This window comes from Cervus elaphus, chromosome 6, assembly GCF_910594005.1.
Source record: "Cervus elaphus chromosome 6, mCerEla1.1, whole genome shotgun sequence".
Taxonomy (NCBI): Eukaryota; Metazoa; Chordata; class Mammalia; order Artiodactyla; family Cervidae; genus Cervus; species Cervus elaphus.
In genome coordinates, this window is record NC_057820.1 from 32672762 (window position 1) to 32694187 (window position 21426).

The 21426-nt window shown below is 36.8% G+C and overlaps 1 protein-coding gene across 2 annotated transcripts; it reads left to right on the forward strand.

Annotated features, from left to right (window-relative positions):
• The first annotated feature begins 894 nt into the window (after nt 1-894).
• GNRHR (gonadotropin releasing hormone receptor) lies at nt 895-18523 on the forward strand. Of its 2 annotated transcripts, none has more exons than XM_043905860.1 (3): nt 895-1486; nt 14008-14227; nt 18016-18523. In XM_043905860.1, exons 1-3 carry the CDS (start codon nt 971-973, stop codon nt 18258-18260), a joined length of 981 nt encoding a protein of 326 aa, XP_043761795.1. In that variant the 5' UTR covers nt 895-970; the 3' UTR covers nt 18261-18523. The 2 variants fall into 2 exon arrangements, with proteins under 2 accessions (XP_043761795.1, XP_043761797.1); XM_043905862.1 differs by having other exon boundaries at nt 971-1486; nt 14136-14227; nt 18016-18256.
• The last annotated feature ends 2903 nt before the right edge of the window (nt 18524-21426 follow it).

Sequence of the window (21426 nt, forward strand, 5' to 3'; positions counted from 1 at the left end):
CTAAGTCCTACCAGTAGTAGGACACAAGATCATCTAGCACTCAATGTGTAAGATACAACAACACCACAGAGAAGTTTCTAAGTGGCCGTAATGTGAAATGATCCAATTACAATATAAAGGGATGTATATTATATATGGACATGCGTAGAAGTGATTAAAGCATTTATGCAGTATTCCCTCTAATACCTAGCTACCCTATAAAATAATGTGCAAAAACAGCAAGTACAATAAGTAGACAATTATAAAATCAAAGCAATGACAGAAAAATTATTCATGAAGTTAATGATTTTATCTAAACATTAAGATTGATTGATAAATTTGAATGCATCTCAGTATTAGATCAAATTGATTCTAACTGTTTAGGTCCTAGTTTGATGTTTCATAGAGGACAGTTCTGAATAAATATATTTATCTAGTGTTTGGATGCTCAGCATTGTGTGATTGAAAAGAAAACAAATTTTTTGAGAAATTACAAATTTATGATTCTTTAAATCACAAATCTTAACTGGATCAATTTATTTTTAGTATTTTCTTCTTTTTCATTTTGCATCTATTAAACTGAACACTTAACATTTTTTTTTTTTTTTTAGAAAACATCTTCACTAGAGTTACTTGAATAATATCCTAAGTGAATTTGAAATACAAAATTAAGTGTCAAACGTCCTTCTTCACTTAGGAAACATGTTGTGAAAACCAGGCCATCTGCTGAGATGCTACAGTTACATTTGGCCCTCAGAAAGTGTTTGTCTGCTTGCTTTAGCACCCTGCTGGATTACAAGCCCACAAAACAAGTTCACCTTGATCTTTCCCTTTAAATACAAAGCATCTCAGGGACAAAATTTGACATAAATATAAACCTGTGACGTTACCAGCCAGAGAAGGCTGAAATAAAATAGGACTCCAAGTGCAGTTACAATAAAACATCAGAAGTGCCAGAACACAAGTTTTGAAGCTGTCTCAGCCATAAAGGATGGCAAACTCTCCTGAACAGAACGAAAACCACTGTTCAGCCATCAACAGCAGCATCCCATTAACGCTGGGCAGCCTCCCCACCCTGACGCTATCTGGGAAGATCCGAGTAACAGTTACTTTCTTCCTTTTTCTACTCTCCACAATTTTCAACACTTCTTTCTTGTTGAAACTTCAGAATTGGACTCAAAGGAAAGAGAACAGGAAAAAACTCTCGAGAATGAAGGTACTTTTAAAACATTTGACTTTAGCCAACCTGCTGGAGACTCTGATTGTCATGCCACTGGATGGAATGTGGAACATTACTGTTCAATGGTATGCTGGAGAGCTCCTTTGCAAAGTCCTCAGCTATCTGAAGCTTTTCTCCATGTATGCCCCCGCCTTCATGATGGTGGTGATCAGTCTGGACCGCTCCCTGGCCATCACCAGGCCTCTAGCAGTGAAAAGCAACAGCAAACTTGGACAGTTCATGATTGGCTTGGCCTGGCTCCTCAGTAGCATCTTTGCTGGACCACAGGTAAACCAATATTGCAAACTTTTTATGGAGATACAGATTTCCTATCTAAATCTGAATGAAAGTGTTGTCAAAGGTAGTATTGTATTATCTCTAGGAACTTGGGCTCTGGAAGTCAGAGTGTGGAATTTAATCATAACTCTGCCCTGTTACCTTTGGCAAATGTCTTAACCTTTCTGGGTTTCAGGTCTTGCATTTATAAAATGGAGGTAATGTCTACTTAATGCACCTTTGTAGTGATTAAATGGATAATTTTTTTTTTTTTTGATTAAATGGATAATTTGTTAAGTTTTCTATCATACTCTCTGGTGCACAGTAAATGCTCCCTCAAAATGAAGTTATTCTCAAATTTGAACTCATCCTCATTTGATTCTTCCATCTACATTTTCTTTTACTCTGGTTGACATGGTAAATTGGGAGAATCTTTAGGAACAATAAAATTTGCATAGGTAAAAAGTATGCATAACTTGTTTTATTTGGAACTTCTTGAGTCTTCTGTCATTGCAGCATAGAGAGAACTAGCCTCAATTAGTATGTTCTGCAGTTTGCAGCTGGGTGGGATTGAATAAAGAGGAAATGTGAGGCATCTTAGACTTTTGGATATTTGAACATTTCCCTGAGGTTGACTTGAGCTTTTTCTGGTGGTAGATGAGACTATAACAGGCTGTTAGCAAAACTCTATGACTATTGGTGCAGGCAAGGCCCTCTCCTTCAGAAAGCAGGTAGACCTCCAGACTGTCTTCATCAGAGGCACCCCGGTTGATGGATCTTCAGAATCTGCCTCTTCAACAGTCAAATCTCTGAAGAAGATGACACGTTCTTGAAAATGGCAAAGATGAACAAGTTGTCTCTATGTGTGTGAATGTGCCCTGTGATGAATCCAGGGTACAAGGATGTGTCAAGAAGTCGGAGTTTACCATGATCCTCCAAAAACTTGTCACTAAAAATAGAAATTTATCTAGAGATTCTAAACTAGCCAGCTGGCGTAAAAACAAACAAACAAACAACAACAACAAAATAAACAAGAGCTGCCACACAAGATGCACTAAATAGTTCAAGACACTAGAAAGTTAGATAACTATGTTTCCCCAGTTCCTCACTTAACATTTTTTGTATATCAGTGTGTGTTTTATGGCAGAAAAAACCAAAATGTTTTGATTTCCCTGAGAAAAGTATATTAAAATTATTCTCACAGTGACTGCATATACAAGAATTAATTTAGCAAATATGTCACTTAAATGAGGTTACTTAGCAAAGGTTTATGCTCTGAAATTTTCCACTTTATTTCTTTGAACTATGAGTGATGTGTATTTGTGTATTCTTCAATTTTCTTAGAGAAGATAAACACAGGTTGGGCTCCTAACACTGAACCAGGTACTGATGAGACAGGGAGAAAATGTCATTCAGTTATAGAAATGAAACCTATACAAAATGAATACAACTATGTACAAAAAAGTTTTCAAGCCTATGACCAGTGTAAGAAGAGAGAGAGATGAATTATTAGAGTTAAAATGGTGAAGGAAGGGTAAAAGTAGGATAAACTGAGTTTTTAAAGATGAATGTATTTGAATGGAAAAAATAAGCCAAGGATCACATGTATTTTTCAGCAAAAGTTGTAAAGTGATTAATTTCAAAGGAGACCTGTTTGGCTGAAGTGATAGATTGACAATAGCAGGAAATTAGATTTCAAGGTTGCTGCCTTTCCTATGACCTCATAGCGCACTGCTTCTTTGTCAGAAAACACTGTAATTATGTGCTTGTTTGTCTTTGCCATTATGATATGTGCTGCTACAATAGTGAAAACTGTTGTGTTCCATTTAATTCATATTCACAATACCTAATGAGACACCCAACAAAAATGTAAATTTAAAATGTTTGGATACTCTGGTTCCTCTTCAGATCAAATAAACCTTTCACCTTTTACTAAAATGAAAACAAAGTTTGGATAGATGAATCAATGAATGGAGGTGGAATGGATGTATATAACAGAAGATAGCTGGGGGAAATTCTGAGAACAATGTGGAAGCCATATAACTTTCATGAGCCTTATGCAAGTATTAAAGTGATTTTTTTGTTTTTGTTTATTTTCAGTTTTCTGAGAAACTGTCTGTATACATCACCATGTAGGTTTTTTTTTTTTCATTTTTTTCCTTTTTTTTTTCATGTATTTTTATTAGTTGGAGGCTAATTACTTTACAATATTGTAGTGGTTTTTGTCATACATTGACATGAATCAGCCATGGATTTACATGTATTCCCCATCCCAATCCCCCAATGTGTACAGCATGATAGCTTGATTTACACATAATGTGAAATGATTAGCACAATAGTTTCAGCTAACTCCTTACATCATCTCATATTGACACAATGAAAAGAAAAGAAAAAAATTTTCTTTCCTTGTGATGAGCACTCTTAGGATTTACTCTAACAACTTTTCTAAACATCATACATCAGTGTTAACTGTGGCCATCATGTTGTACATTATTAAAATGATGTACATAAGAAAATTTACATATGAGTCACAGAACATGGTAGAATTGACGCTATTTCATTTTGTAAAACAAATGACTCATCCTTGCTTTCAGCAGCACTTTAAATTGATAAAGCACTTTGCTGAAGTTTCCTGAAAGACCTCACATTCATAATCTTACTTGGTATTTACATTGACTCTGTGAGGTACATAAAAGCTACACTATTATCCCCATTTCACATAAAAAAGACCATTCAAAGAGAGCCTTTGGAATCAATGTCCTTCAAACCTTCTTGACAGAAATGGAAAGAAAGAAATACACACTATATAAAGACTTAATCGATGTCTCATAGACCTATAATTGAGAAAAGTTTTCATAAAATAAATACTCTATTCTGTTCCATTTCATTTTTTATTACTGATTACAACCAACTGATGGGTACAACCCGCAGTCTGAAAAGTATTCACTTTAAAGGATTAATTGTTTGCCCAATGCCACTTGACCTGTTGAACTTCTGTCTTTTTGTTAAGTCCAGTTTATCTTTTTATTATAGCTCTCTGCTCTTTGTCTCTGAATAAAAGAGGCTTCAACCCTGTGACTAATGTTATGTGTGTGTGATGGGGAAGACAAGAGACAGGAAAGGCTTTTGATTTGAAGGCTGTGTGACAAAGTGGGTACAGCTCACGCTTCACCGCGCTCCACAAAGCCCATTGACAAAAGCGCATCCTGTCGCGGCTAATTTAAAAGGAGTTTGAAAGGATGACTTTTAATTTTCATCCTTTGGTTGCTGTTGTTCAGTTGCTCAGTTGTGTTCAACTCCTTGCAACCCCATGAACTGCAGCACGCCAGGCCTCCCTGTCCTTCACCAACTCCCGGAGCTTGCTCAAACTCATGTCCATTGAATCAGTGATGCCATCCAACCATCTCATCCTCTGTCATCCCCTTCTCCTCCTGCCTTCGATCTTTCCCAGCATCAAGGTCTTTTCTAATGAGTCAGCTCTTCCCATCTGGTGGCCAAAGTATTGGAGTTTCAGCTTCAGCATTGGTCCTTCTAATGAATATTCAGGATTGATGTCCTTTAAGATTGGATTCATCCTTTGGTATATACATGTATATATATATAATCATCACTTGATTAATTCATGCTAGGTTGGAAAAAAGAAAAAAAAACTAACAAGCTAGTTGTCATGTTCCCAGGAACCTGAGAATTTATGACATTTTGCTAGAGTTCAGAATGACCAACTTTCAAACTGACCACCTTGCTTTTCCACCTTGCTGATCACCTCAAAGTTCTGTGATGATTTGGGGATATATTTTCAGAACTTTCAGTGTACTGTGACCAAAATTTTATACTTTTGCTTGTAATTGAATTTTATTTAAAATGAAATGCTGTATGGAGCTTCAATAAATGAAACAGATATAAGTGGAGTTGCTCTGGTCAAATGGGGATAAGGGAGCCCCAGTCCTCTGTTTGACCATTCACCAGCTCCAGTCCTAGTCTCTGAAGACCTCAGATATCCCTGGAAGTCTGAAAGGCAGTGGGATTTAAACAAAGCTGGTTTTAAATCTCAGTGCTTGTTTATAATAGCCAGGACATGGAAGCAACCTAGATGCCCATCAGGAGATGAATGGATAAGGAAGCTGTGGTACATATACACCATGGAATATTACTCAGCCATTAAAAAGAATTCATCTGAATCAGTTCTAATGAGATGGATGAAACTGGAGCCTATTATACAGAGTGAAGTAAGCCAGAAAGATAAAGAACATTACAGCATACTAACACATATATATGGAATTTAGAAAGGTGGTAACGATAACCCTATATGCAAAACAGAAAAAGAGACACAGATGTACAAAACAGACTTTTGGACTCTGTGGGAGAAGGCGAGGGTGGGATGTTTCAACAGAACAGCATCGAAACATATATATTATCAAGGGTGAAACAGATCACCAGCCCAGGTTGGATGCATGAGACAAGTGCTCGGGCCTGGTGCACTGGGAAGACCCAGAGGGATCGGGTGGAGAGGGAGGTGGGAGGGGGGATCGGGATGGGGAACACATGTAAATCCATGGCTGATTCATGTCAGTGTATGACAAAAACCACTACAATATTATAAAGTAACTAGCCTCCAACTAATAAAAATAAATGGAAAAAAATAAATAAATCTCAGTGCTGTCTCTTACCAGCTATCTGAGTAAATTACTTAACCAAGTTTAAAAGGGTAATTGTAAAAAGTGCTATAAAGAGTAAGATATACACAATCACATATAAGACTTCAAGGATAAAGTTAAAAACGCATTACTATTCATTCCTTCCCCTTTTCCTACCTCAATTACTTCCTTCATAATAGGATTTTTGAAGTCAGGAGAAAAAAGTATTAGGGAAATATGAATATGAAAATAAAATAATTATTTAAGAAACAGCAAACAAAATTGCTTATGTAAAGATTGCTTCATATTTCTCAAAATTATGACATTTATTCTGACTGATAAGTAAATTTGGCCAATGTCCTCCCTAGTCACTAAGCTGTATTATTCACTCTAAAAGCTTTATATGCAGAGCATAATGATTCAAGTCTTGGAGGTACTGTTTCTAAAAGTAGGATAAAAAAGGAAGAAAAGTAGGAAGGGAGAGAAAGGCAAGGCAAGACAGCCAACAGGACTTGAAAGGATATCTGACTTAAGACTTTCTGTGGTTAGGCCAGTAGGTGCACGTTAAGGAGAAAACATTTCCTGAATTTGGTGTGTCCATATCCAATTAAAATACACAAGGTTTCTGATGACAGCCATCTAAGACCACAAGAATTCCAGAGCAGCAGATTATTTGCAGAGAGAGTTCACATCACTAGTTTCTCTGTGCTACTAGGGACAATTATATGTTGACAGCTTTTTAATTCTGTAGGTAACCCAGGCCTGCAGAGAAAATGCAGTCACCCTCGATATCCCCAGGGGATTTTTTCCTAGACATCCTCCTTCCCCACCATGGCGGCCTCAGATAAGAAATTTCCCAGATGCTTAAGTCCCTCCTAAAAAATACAGTATAGTATTTGCCTGTAACCTATGTACACCCTCCTATATACTTTAAATCATCTCTAGATTGCTTATAATATACAATACAATGTAAATGCTCTGCAAATAATTGTAAATACAATGTAATATTATATAGACAGTTGCTGGAGCTTTCCAAGTTCAAGTCTTGCTCTTCGGAACTTTGTAAGAAAAATTTCCTGAATATTTTTCCATCTGCAGTTGGTTGACTCTGCAGATGTGGAACCCACAGATTTGGAGGCTCTGTCGTATATGAGTATTCCTTTATGCTTTGGTGTGAAGATGTGTGGTCTGAATAAATGTGGAGGCTTGCCTGTTACACCCAGAATTTACAATGCTGGCAGGCTCTTCCGAACTTGACAGGCAGCTTGTTCATGCTCTGTCCATGCTGTCCTTTCAATCATGTCTGACTCTTTGCGACCCCATGGACTGTAGCCCGCCAGGCTCCCCTGTCCGTGGAATTCTCCAAGCCAGAATACTGGAGTGGGTTGCCATGCCCTCCTCCAGGGGATCTTCCTGACCCAGGGATCGAACTGGCATTTCTTATGTCTCCTGCATTGGCAGGAGTATTCTTTACCACTAGCGCCACCTGGGAAGACCCACAAGCAGCTTAAATTCAATAAATACTCATTACACGTGTACAATATGCCAAAAATGTTACTGGAACATAGTAATAGCATACTAGTAGCAGAAATAACAATAATGGTGATGATGATTTTGATAAATAATATTCAGTACATAAATATCTGCCAGGAATTGTGTTAAACACTTCTGTGTTGCTTTTTGTTTTTTTGTTTGTCTCTGGTCATGCTGCGCACCTTGAAGGATCTCAGTTCCCCTAGCAGGATTGAATTCAGGCCTCAGCAGTGAAAGCCTAGAATCCTAACCACCAGGATTTCCAACCCACTTGGAAAATTACATGAATAGAAGAGCCTGGTAGGCTATAGTCCATGTGGTCACAAAGAGTTGGGCACGACTGAGCTACTGAGCATGCATGTATATCATTATATCACTATGTGCAATACTGTCTCTTTTTTCCTGTAAGAGGCTAGAGAAGGAAAAGGCAGGAAAATCTTAAGGTGACAATAAATAGTCAAGTGAAAAATATGGCATAAATTTATAAATATGCAAACATATGCAATATATATTTATAAATTCTGTGCCTCAAAAAAATTTTCATAATGGCTATGATTTATATAGTGCTAACTGTGGGCCAGGCATTACTCTAGGTGCTTTGCAAGTATTCACTTGTTAATTGTCATGACAGTCCCTAGAGTTAAATACTATGTATATCTCCCTAGCCCACCAGGTTCCTCTGTCCATGGAATTTTCCAGGCAAGAATACTGGAGTGGGAAGCCATTCTCTTCTCTAGGGCATCTTTCCAACCCGGGAATCGAGCCCGGGTTTCCTACTTTGCAGACGGATTCTTTACTGTCTTAGCCACCAGGAAATCCCAAGACGAACCTAAAGCACAACATCTGAAGATAATCACCTTTGGAAGGATTAAGTCATGATGTCACTAGTACGGGGTAAAGCAAAGGTTAAAAATTATATGCTAAGAGGAATAGCATCTGCAAGGGACTGCAAAGGTGGAGAACAGGCTGCTATTGTTTAGGGCAAAATAAAGGAAACACTGATGAGAACCAGGGCCAGGCATGAGAGAGGAGAAACAAAGAAATTTTTAAAATAACATCCAAGTATGAAAGAATCACCGGAAGTAAAGTGTATCCCTATTTTAACCATTCAAATGAACATGGTCTTGGAGTTGAAAATAAACTGAATGAAGCCTAAAACAAATTAGTTTGTGGGTGAGTAAAATTCTGAATTTTCATAACACTATAACTCCCCTTCAGAACTTGTCACAGTGTATTGAGAATTACAGTTGTCACATACATGGGGTATCTCCCCTAAGAAATATTTAATTCGTTGATAGCACGATATATTTAGTTCATCTTTCATGACAGAGTGTACCTAGTATAGTTTTATGACCAAGGAGTTGCTTTAAAAACAAGCATTCATTACATAAAGATGAAAACCAAATTCAAATCATAGTACTATAACGTCCTTTTTATTGAAAGATTCATCATTATAACTTAAAAATATGAACTATTAAAGTGAAAATGTGACCCAGTGCAGAGCAGAAAATCAAATTCAGATTATCTGGTTCCAAGGCTGACTAGGGAGGTGGAAAGAAAAAAGGATTTTTAAGAATTAGAAGACTCTCAGGGTCTATGTGGAAAAACCCTTCCAAAGATTTCAATTCACAACACCTGTTGGGTCAAATTCAAAACTCAACTTTATATAAGGTCAGTTTGCAAAGAATTATGGAAAACTGAAAGGGTCACTTTGTAACATGGGAAAAACTGACCTGGATCATAAAATAGAATTAGCTGAACTTGCTTTTCTTGACTTTAAGATCGATAATATGATCACTCGGAGAAAGCAATGGCACCCCACTCCAGTGCTCTTGCCTGGAAAATCCCATGGACGGAGGAGCCTGGTGGGCTGCAGTCCATGGGGTCACGAAGAGTCGGACACGACTGAGCGACTTCACTTTCACTTTTCACTTTCATGCATTGGAGAAGGAAATGGCAACCCACTCCAGTGTTCTTGCCTGGAGAATCCCAGGGATGGGGGAGCCTGGTGGGCTGCGGTCTATGGGGTCACATAGAGTAGGACACGACTGAAGCGACTTAGCAGCAGCGGCAGCATGATCATTGGGCGCCCTCTAGTGGATTAACTTAAAATTCTTGTTTGCCCTTGAAGCTGAAAAGATCAGAAACTGAAAATCAGCATTTTAATTACAAATAAAAGAAATAGGCTTGTATTTTATATTATACGTACTTAGATCTTATTATATCTGTATTTATTTTGTTTATTATATTTTATATTTATTAAAGTTTTTCTACTCTACAAGCAAAGAGGAAAAACTATTTTTTTAAGGTATACTCTTTCCACTCTGCCACTCCCAAAAGGAAAGAAATTCTGAGTTTATTAAATTAACTAAATGTAATTTAAGTTTACTTATTCAATCAACAACTAAATAAAATGAATTCTGTCCCTCACTTGCTTAAAACTTCAAAAAAAATCTTGCAAACATTTTTGCTTGAATTAACTTGTTATCATTTTTAAAGCTCTTGGGCACTCTTATCTCTTCATTTTAACGATGTTTCAAGGTAAAATGAAGTTTTTCAGTAGAAAATTTTTGAAATTATGAGGTAAGAAGTGTGCTTGACAAATTGGGAAAGAATGAATGAATGTCGACTACAACTTGTTTGTGAAAACCACTTGCATTGTTTCCTTAATTGTTGATTCAACTAGTTCTTTTTTTAATATAATTTCACACTTAGGGAAAGGTTGCAAGACTCATACAAAGATTTCTAGGGTACTTTTCCCTCAGATTCCCCAAATATTAACATTTTGCTATATTTGCTTATTTGTTTATTCTCTCTCTTGTATGCATGTTTTTACGGATTGTTTAAAAATTCAGACATGACGTCTCTCTCAATACCTCAGTGTATTTTTTCTAGCACATAAGCACAACATAAAGTATCAAAATCAGGAAATTAACATTAATACAGTACTTCTGAGTGCCAAAGAATTGATGCTTTTGAATTGTGGTGTTGGAGAAGACTCTTGAGAGTCCCTTGGACTGCAAGAAGATCAAACCAGTCAATCCTAAAGGAAATCAGTTCTGAATATTCATTGGAAGGAATGATGCTGAAGTTGAAGCTCCAATACTTTGGCCACCTGATGCGAAGATCTCCTTGGAAAAGATCCTGATTCGGGAAAAGATTGAAGGCAGGAGGAGAAGGGGACGACAGAGGATAAGATGGTTGGATGGCATCACTGACTCGATGGACATGAGTTTGAGCAAGCTCCGGGAGTTGGTGATGGACAGGGAAGCCTGGCGTGCTGCAGTCCATGGGGTTGCAAAGAGTCAGACACAAGTGACTGAACTGAACTGAACAGTACTACTGTTTAATCTATATGCCCTATTCATATCTCAGCTGTCTCAATAATATCCCCTTTAATGAAAGAAAATTCAAGATTATGTGAGAAGTTCAGTCGCCTTGTCTCTTTGCTTGCATGTTCAGTTGTGTCCAACTCTTTCTGACCCCATGGACTATAGCCTGTCAGGCTCTTCTATCCATGGAATTTTCCAGGCAAGAATACTGGAGTGGGTAGCTATTTCCTACTCCAGGGGGTCTTCCCAACCCAGGGATCAAACCTGTGTCTTCTGCATTGACAGGCAGATCCTTTACCACTGAGCCACCTGGGAAGCCCTGTTGTCTCTTTAGTCTCCTTTAAAATAGAAGTTTCTTGGTCTTTCTTTGTATTTCATGGCACTGACATTTTTGAAGAGTGCAGACCAGTTATTTTGTAGAATGCCCCTCAATTTGAGTTTGTCTGATATTTTCTTGGGGGTAGATTCAGGTTGTGCACTTGTCAACTGCAAAAAAAAAATCTGCGACCTAAAAGTTGAGAAATATGTTTTATTCAGTAGACTTTTGAGAACTTAAGCCTGGAAGACAGTCTCTCAGATTGCTCCCAATTCATAAGAGGCAATGGAGGAGCCAGGATTTTTTAATAGGAGGCTTCTTTGCAGCAAAAACCTGTAGTCAGAACATCAGAAGATTATCACTAATTAAAGGAAAACCATACATCTCAGGTTAATGAATGTAGTGCTTTTCTAATGACAGGAAGATGCAAGAGTTTGGGCTTATTTAAATCATTCCTTTGATACATCACCTTAACTATCTAGGGCCACGTTTCTACTTTTCTCCATCCCAAATCCACTCCTTAGGGAGCACTCCTGAGGGTAAGTGCAGTGACTAATAGCTTGATGAACACAACATCCTTTGTTTACTGATATTGTAGGTGGCATTCTTTGTCTACATCGTTGTTGTTCAGTCGCTCAGTCGTGCCCGACTCTTTGAGACCCCATGGAATGCAGCACACCAGGCTTCTCTGTCCTTCACAATCTCCCAGAGCTTGCTCAGACTCATGTCCATTGAGTCAGTGATGCCATCCAACCATCTCGTCCTCTGTCATCCCCTTCTCCTCCTGCCTTCAATCTTTCCCAGCATCAGGATCTTTTCTAATGAGTCAGTTCTTCCCATCAGGTCACCCAAGTATTGGAGCTTCAGCTTCAGCATCAGTCCTTCCAATGAATACTCAGGATTGATATCCTTTAGGATTGGACTGATTTGATTTTTAACAAAAACATCAAAGGGGTGACTCTGAATTCTTCTTCATGCTTTCTAGAAGGAAGCAGATGCTGTCAATCTGTCCCATTATTAGCAATGTTAGCTTAATTATTTGGTTATTTCTCTACTGTAAAGTTATTATTTTACTGTTTATAATGCAATGCATTCTACAGGTAGATACTTTGAGATGACATAAATAAATTACTTTCCTCAAACTTACACCCATATTTTTACCATTCATTGGTGATTCTTGCCTGAATCAATTACTATTACAGTGATTACAAAATTGTCATCACTACTTCCATTGTTTCTTTTACATCTACTAGCTGACTTCCTATAGTAAAGAGATTTTTCCTTTTTCCGTGTATTTGTTATTGTTGTTTTGTCATTTACATCAGCATGGAGTCATGGTTTCTTTCTTTATTTGAACTCTTATTCTTTTCTATCACGGTTTGTTTGTTTGTTTTCATGCTTAAACTATCCCAGATTTGGCCAATGGGAGCTCTTTTAAGCTGGTACCTAAAATTGTTTCACATGCTCCACCACTCTCTGGGCATTTCCAGACTTTTTGGCACAGCATCTGTTCCAACGACTTATTGTGCTTTGATTGCCCCAGCCTTGGGATTACGCACTTCGCCAATGAGCTCTGATTCCTTTTGGTAGAGAATGATACTAAAAATAAATCTGGGTGTTGGAGAGCAGGGTATGCTCACTGCTACTTAGATGACATTGTAGATGTCTTAGATGTAAGTCTTAGATGACTTAGCCTCTCTCTACACAGAGCCAGAATAAATGTATGTACATACACACACACACCTTCAGATAGAAATTTCCCTTTCTCTTTTTTTACTACTGTACAGGACTCCATTGTGTGGCCCACAATAGTTTATTCAGCTGCTGTTCTATGAATTGGTATTTAGATTATTTTCAATGTTTTTCACTTATAAACAATGCCTCAGTGAGTAATCTTGTGCATATGTATTTTCATATAATGGAAGTAGGGGTGTATCTTCATGGTAAACTCCTGAATGTCAGATTGCTGAGTCAAAGGTAAGTACAAATGTATACTAATTATTGCCAAATTCCTCTCCTTAATGATTGTACCAATTTGCATGCCCATTAACAATGTATGAGAGTCTCTGTTTCCCTATAGCCTTGCCATGAGAGTGTGTTACTGTTTTTTTTAATTTTGCCGAATGTGATAGTGGGAAATGGCATATCAGTGTAGCTTTAATTGATTGACACTGCTCTTATCGTAAGTGAGGTTGAAAATATGTTTTTATATGCTCAAGGGTCACTGTTATACCCTTTTTTAATGAACTGTCTGTACATGTTTCTGACCATTTTAATGAGATCTTATGTTTCAAAAATAAAATTTAAATATTTATTTTGAGGGCATACTCTCAATGCCAGACAGTTTTTTGTGCTGCAGATTTAACAATAAAATCACTTGCAAAAATTTTACTCATCATAATAGCATCTGAAATTGAAATACAGAGGAGGTTTAAATCTTTGGTTAGAGATTGTTCTGCAAGGCTGAAATAATTTCGGAAGAAATTCAAAATCCTACAGATCCATTCACATTACTGAAACATATTTTAAGTAAAGATCCACTTACAACTTTTTGTAGAGAAGCCAAAAGCCAAACGTCAAGAAGCTTAGCAGTTGCTTTGGGCAACAACATGTTAGAAGATTAGTACAATACAGAAGAGAAAACTTCTGAGAAAACTTGCAAATATTGTTTGAAAATAAGCAACTTCCCTTTTTAATTTTTTAAATTTTCTCCTACAGTTATACATCTTTGGGATGATCCATTTAGCAGATGACTCTGGACAGACTGAAGGTTTCTCTCAATGTGTAACACACTGCAGTTTTCCACAGTGGTGGCATCAAGCCTTTTATAACTTTTTCACCTTCAGCTGCCTCTTCATCATCCCTCTTCTCATCATGGTGATCTGCAATGCAAAAATCATCTTCACCCTGACAAGTGTCCTTCATCAGGATCCCCACAGTACGTATTCCTCAGATTAATTGTGGGTGGACAGTTGTTAACGGCAATACTCCAACCAGAGAATTGGAGAGGCACTTGCTGTGCCAGATACTATTTTACCTGTAATAGTATTATATTGTATTGTAATAGTACTGTGATACTATTATGAGCAACTTACATACATTAATTAGCTCTTTCAATATTCAGAATCACCCCATGAGGCAATACTTTTATTATCCCCAATTTAGAGATGAGGTAATTTAATATCTCCCCATATTATAAATTTACAGCATGGAATTAAAGCTAAAAGGACAATTACTTAATTTACCCAGCAGAAGCATGGGCAAATTGTTCCTGCTGGTTCATCATAACACTCTATCAAACACCCGATGCCTAAAATATAGCAAAGTACAACTCATAATATAGTTGCCAATAGACTTGTTAAAGTTAAGCTGTTCTGTATCACATTCAAATCTCCTGTATCCACACGGTGTATCCACACACTATGCACATTTTGGTGTGTGTGTTGAGTGTGCTAAATATTATGGAACATGCAATTGACTATTTGATCTTTCACTCCACGCACATGGTTGTACCATTTTTGCTCCAGGAATCTGTTGTATTCTCAAAAACAAATGTATGAATTTTTAAAATTTTATATTGGAGTATAGTTGATTAGCAATATGGTAATAAGTCCTGATGTACAGCAAAATGATTCAGTTATACATAGACATGTATCTTTTTTTTCAAATTCTTTTCCCATTTAGGTTATTTTAGAACAGAGTAGTGTTCCCTGTGCAATACAATAATCCCTTGTTGTATTCCTCGTTGTAATACAACAATTCCTTGTTGTAATACAACAATTCCTTGTTGTAATTCCTTGTTGTAATACAACAATTCCTTGTTGTAATTCCTTGTTGTAATACAACAATTCCTTGTTGTAATACAACAATTCCTTGTTGTATTCATCCCTTGAATAAATACCTTTTTCCGTCCCCTCACGTTCAGTCTGTGGTGGTGGTTGCCAAGTCTTATCTGACTCTTTTGTCATCTGTATGTATCCCTAGATCTGAAGGGTGTCTCTTGTAGACAGCGTATATATGGGTCTTGTTTTGGTATCCACTCAGCCAGTCTATGTCTTTTGGTTGGACTGTTTAATCTGTTTACACTTAGGATAATTATAGACATGAATGTTCCTATTGCCATTTTGTTCATATTTGGGGGGTTTGTTTTGTAAATTTTTTCCTTCCCTTCCTATTTTGTTGTCTTCTCTTGTGATTGATGACTTTCAGTTCAGTTCAGTCACTCAGTCATGTCTGACTCTTTGGGACCCCATGGACTGCAGCACATCAGGCTTCCCTGTTCATCACCAACTCCTGGAGCTTGCTCAAATTCATGTCCATCATGTTAGTTATGCCATCCAACCATCTCATCTCATCCAACACTTTTCCTCCTGTCTTCAATCTTTCCCAGCATCAGGGTTTTTTTCAATGAGTCAGTTCTTCGCATCAGGTGGCCAAAATATTGGAGCTTCAGTTTCAGCATCAGTCCTTCCAATGAATATTTAGGACTGATTTAAGACTCACTTTAGTATTGAGTTTGGATTCCTTTTTCTTTTTTGTGTGTGTTATCTATTGTATATTTTTGGTTTGTGGTTACCATGAGGTTCTGATATAGCAGCCTATATATAAACAAGACTGTTTTAAGTTTCAGGTCTTTTAATTTCAAATGCCTTTCCAGTATCTTGCATTTATGCTCTCCTCACAGTTAATGGTTTTGATATCGTATTTGTCTACAGATGATTCCCTACCTTTATTGTATGTTTGCCTTCACCAGTAAGCATTTCCATTCATAATTTTCTTGTTTCTAGTTGTGACCTTTTCTTCTCCCCCTGGAGAACTTCTTTTAGCATCTGCTCCAGAGCTGGTCTTGTGGTGCTGAATTCAACTAGCTTTTGCTTGTCTGTGAAGCTTTTGATTTCTCTATCGAATCTGAATGAGAGCCTTGCTGAGCAGAGTACTTTTGGTTATGGGTTCCTTCTTTTCATCACTTTAAATACAGTAAATCCTCTATATACAAACCAAGTTGTGAACTTTCAAAGATATGAGTGTGCCTTCACACATCCAATCACATAAGTTAGTTCATGAGTTTAGTGTGTGAAAATGGCAGCCTTCCAGAGGACTAATGAGTCCTTGAACTCACTGTGCTAATTGGACTAATGAGTACCAACGAGTACTCCCCAGAACTACCACAGTCAGTGTCCCTGTCCTCACAGTGAGTCACAACCACCCCCTGCCTCCTCAGGAGACCCTCCAATACTAGCAGGCAAACCTAACTCAGTGTCTTATGAGGTCCCCATTTTTAACCTGGGTCCTAGTACTCACAAGACTTTGTGTGTGCCCTCCAATAGAGGAGTTTCTGTTTCCTCCAGTCCTGTTTAACTCCTAAGATCAAACCCTGATGATCTTCAAGGACAGATTCTCTGGGGGCTCCTCCTATTGCCAGACCCCCAGGCTGGGGAGCTTGATGTGGGACTCAGAACATTCACTCCTGTGGGAGAATTTCTGTGGTCTAATTATTATTTTACAGTTTGTGGGTTACCCACCTGGTGTGTATGGAATTCGATTTTATCACTATTGCCCCCTCCTGGAGAAGGCAATGGCACCCCACTCCAGTACTCTTGCCTGGAAAATCCCATGGACGGAGGAGCCTGGTGGGCTGCAGTCCATGGGGTCACGAAGAGTCGGACACGACTGAGCGACTTCACTTTCACTTTTCACCTTCATGCATTGGATAAGGAAATGGTAACCCACTCCAATGTACTCTTGCCTGGAGAATTCCAGGGACGGGGGAGCCTGGTGGCTGCCGTCTATGGGGTCGCACAGAGTCAGATACAACTGAAGCGACTTAGCAGCAGCAGCACCCCTCCTACCATCTCATTGTGTCTCCTTCTTTATCTTTGGATGTAGGGTATCTTCTTTGGTAGGTTCCAGTGGTTTTTTGTTGTTGTTGATGGTTGTTCAGCAGTTAGTTTTGATTTTGCTGTTTCTATAAGAAGAGGTGAGCTAATGTCCTTCAACTCCTCCATTGTGTATTATTCCTTAAATGTCCTTAATGCTGACTAGGATTCTGACACCAATCCAGTGCACGTGTTTCTTGCCTGCACCAAGCTTACATCACCTCCTATGATGGCAACAGGGCTTCCTGCTTGGTCAGTCAGGAAAGGTGAAAAGTTATAAATTTATAAAATAAATGTTGCTCTGTTGGCATAACAACCAAAAGGGAGATAATTAAATTCAGTTCAACCTCAGTCTACTCTCTTAAATTTATATTTGAAGAATTTGAGTAACCTCATATTTCAAATCCTTACTAGTTTGATGGAAAATTAATTTTAAGAGCATTACTATCTTTAATATTTCTATTTATTATGTAGCAGAGTGGAAAACTTGAAATATAAACATGCTTTGCAAGCATGTGTCGTGTCGTCGCTCAGTCGTGACCCCATGGACTGTAGCCTACGAGGCTCCTCCGCCCATGGGATTTTCCAGGCAAGAGTACTGGAGTGGGTTGCCATTTCCTTCTCCAGGGGATCTTCCCGACCCAGGGATCGAACCCAGGTCTCCTGCATTGCAGGCAGACGCTTTACCCTCTAAGCCACCAGGGAACCCATTGTCATTATTAAAAATACTAGCAATTTGCCTCCATTATATTCACCAGGTTGAATTACTACTCTCTCTTCCTATTTCTCTATTTTGGCTTTGTAATAAAACTGATCATTAAAAACACCTTCTATTTTCTCTGTTTAAAAGAACTACAACTGAATCAGTCCAAGAACAATATACCACGAGCTCGGCTGAGGACCCTAAAGATGACGGTTGCATTTGCCACTTCGTTTACTGTCTGCTGGACGCCCTATTATGTACTTGGAATTTGGTATTGGTTTGATCCTGACATGGTAAACAGGGTGTCAGATCCAGTAAACCACTTCTTCTTTCTCTTTGCTTTTTTAAATCCATGCTTTGATCCACTTATATATGGATATTTCTCTCTATAATTGTTAGACTGCATAGAAAGTCAAAGAAAGGCAAAGTGATGAATTTCCCCTTTTGGGAATGAGAAACACAAAGCATATTATGACATATTTACACATAAATAAAGCAGAGTTTAATGTAATATTACGCTTCTTCCTTTAGAAATCACAGAAACTCAATTACAAGGAAAAGATTTTTTCACGAAAAATAATGAAATATTTTCACTTAATCACGCATTTCTGATTTAATCTCTTTGCTTTCTGAACTCCTATAACACATTATATGGATTTTTTAGTCACTTTATTCTTGTATAATAATATATAAATATTTAAAATAGCCACGGCCTAAGGCAAACAAATGCCAAAAATTAACACTGAGAAACACAGATCTTTTACTGCAAAGGGGCTTAGCAACAATTACAATCTTATGCTAAGATAATAAATACATAAAGCACAGATAGTATTTCCCCTGCTCATATGATCAGTTTTTCCTCCTGTGGGTTAAGAAAAATTGCAATGAATCTAATTTTTTCCTTGGCTTCAAAAGCATTCTGACATTTGGGGTATTCAGCAACCAACCCACTGTCCACTCCTTCAACTTGACAAGACTTATAGTTTTCCTTCATCCCATTCTTCACCTGGTACAGGTTGTGAAGTACCTCCATATAAAAGGGAGTTTCAGAGGGGTTCAGATTTGGACTGGGGGATAGAACATTCCTGTCAGCTATGTGGTCTATGGAGTTTGTGGTAATTAAGTGCAGTAATAACAACATTGTTTTAATATACAATCAAGAAAAGATCTATAGTGATTATGTTTTATAAATAATATATCCTCTCTTTTAAGATGATGGATTTTTTCTGTCTTCTGATCTGTCTAAATCCATAATCCACAAATCACCAAAAAAAAAAAAAAAAAAAGAGAGAGAGAGATCAAGCAAATGCACAAGCAAAATATTATTTGGTATGTAAAATGAACTCTGAAAAACCTCAGTCTCATTATTACAAGTCAAAAGAGTAATAGAGGCAAGGCAGAAGAGTATTAGAAAAAGGAAAAGAAAACCTCTCTGTAAATGTGTAACTAACATCCACTGATATTCGCATTAAATGGTGTGGTTTCCAAAATATGTTGGCACAATACCTCTTTTAATTCAGGCCTGTTTCCACACATTCCATGAAAAGGGGAATAGTATGAAAGGGTTCTTTAGTATCCACTAAATAAGAAAACTATATAAGGGACTTAAACTCAACCACTGTTTATTTTTTTAAACAGGTAAAATATTACTTTATTCACATGTGATATGTACTGCCACATTGAAGTTGAAATGTAATTTCCACACATTCCGGGCCTTGTGTAACCATGGAAAGTAAATTGCTAATTAAACTAATGGTAGGTCTTTACTTTCCTTATTTTTCTCTCCTTATACTTTGTCTTTTAGTTTTGTAGGGTGTGGTGTTTTTTTTTCCCCCACATTCTATATTATTTTCCAATTCTGTCTTCATTAATTCTGTCTTCATTTTCCAACTTTTTTTCATTCACATCTTCTTTTTACTAAACTCATACCTTTAATTAGCCAATCAATGACCCAACTCCACAACTGAATTAGGATGGACTCATAATTTGTAAAGTGCTAAAATACACAAAGTTAACTTTAAAGGTGTGTATATTGATACCAAGAATATACAGTTCTGCTAGATGACACAGGAATATATAGATAAGTCACAACAAAATCATTCTTCTTCCTTGTCTCTTTATCATGCATATTCTTACTCATAAACTTATAACAATTCTGATGTGTGGATTTAAAAGCAAAAATATATGAGATACAATCTAAGGGCTTTAGTAGATATGTGTTTATAAAACATATGTCAGTTTGGCTTTGTTCATGGAACTGTTTTTAGGGAACATATTTAGATATGTTCTCAGGCATTTTTTTTTTTAATATATTACCTAAAGGGCTATTCAAAATCTTTGTGCAGGTGTTTTTAACCTGTGCTCCATGCACAAAACTATTTCAATGGGACACCTTTTCTTTGATTCCTATTTCTATTATTTTACACACTTAAAAACATTATCCTGAGAGGAGTTTATAAGCCAATTCAGGCTGCCAAAGAAGCAATGTCACACACAAAAATTAAGAATTCCCAACTGATCTTGTATATTTATAAAGAAGTTTATTATAAAAATGTATCAGAATGTATTCACCTGTTTGTGCAGTCTTGACCACATGGACTGTGTTTACATATACATAATAATATTGAAACTGAATTTCAATTTGATCACTCATCATGTTAACCTTGGAAACTCTCTTAAGGCTACAAATGTATGAAAAACTTTGCAGAAATAACTATATTATTATAAAATATTGTGGTATGTAAATTATAATGTGAATATGGATGTAAACCAAAATTAATAGTGCAAAAGTTAAATGTAACTTTTAAGTTAAAAGTATGTCACTCAACAAAGAGTATTTAATATTTGATATTATAGTCATTTACTCTATTTTCAGGCATAATAAAAGATGAGGATTCCTTGTATCTTCTGTAATCAAATGTATCAGATAATTAAGAGTCTATCTTGGCTGTCTTTTCATCTATTTAGCATATAAAACTGGTTAAAAAAATGGATTTCCTCTTGCAATTCAATTTAGTTATACATAACATGAACAAACAACAATGAATTAAACAAAGATTGCACAAATTCAACTTCAGTCTAAAAAACAGAGATACCATAGCTAAAAATAAACAAACCAAAAATTGTTGAGGTACCACAAACATTATCTTCCCAGGAGCATAAATCAGTGTAAACGAACTAGAAAAAAATTTTAGGTGCCCTGGGTCTCAGAACTTACTTGGTAGCCTCAAAGATATAATATTTGTGTTAAAATACATTTACATTTCATCTGTTAAAATACATCTGAAATTCATTTGTTTTATCTTTAGCCTAGTTTCAGTGTCAAACCAATTCCTAAAGCTTGTCTAACTATTATAAATTGTGTTTTTGGAAACTAAATAAAATTAAGATTCAATTTAATCTCTAATTAGGATTAATTGATTTAAATCTTTAGTTCTTTTAGCTATTTAAAAATTAGGTGTAAAACAATTAGCTTAATTTTTAAATTATATAATATACAAATTGCATGCATAGGAACAACAGAATGTATGCAAAAAGTGTTGACATAGTTATCTCTCA

What these genes read in the sequence shown, in the direction of transcription:
- GNRHR (XM_043905860.1), top strand. Translation starts at nt 971, where the DNA reads ATGGCAAACTCTCCTGAACAGAACGAAAACCACTGTTCAGCCATCAAC. An exon ending in GCATCTTTGCTGGACCACAG is followed by an intron (nt 1,487 to 14,007) that starts GTAAACCAATAT and finishes TTTCTCCTACAG; the next exon opens with TTATACATCTTTGGGATGAT. An exon ending in CCTTCATCAGGATCCCCACA is followed by an intron (nt 14,228 to 18,015) that starts GTACGTATTCCT and finishes TCTGTTTAAAAG; the next exon opens with AACTACAACTGAATCAGTCC.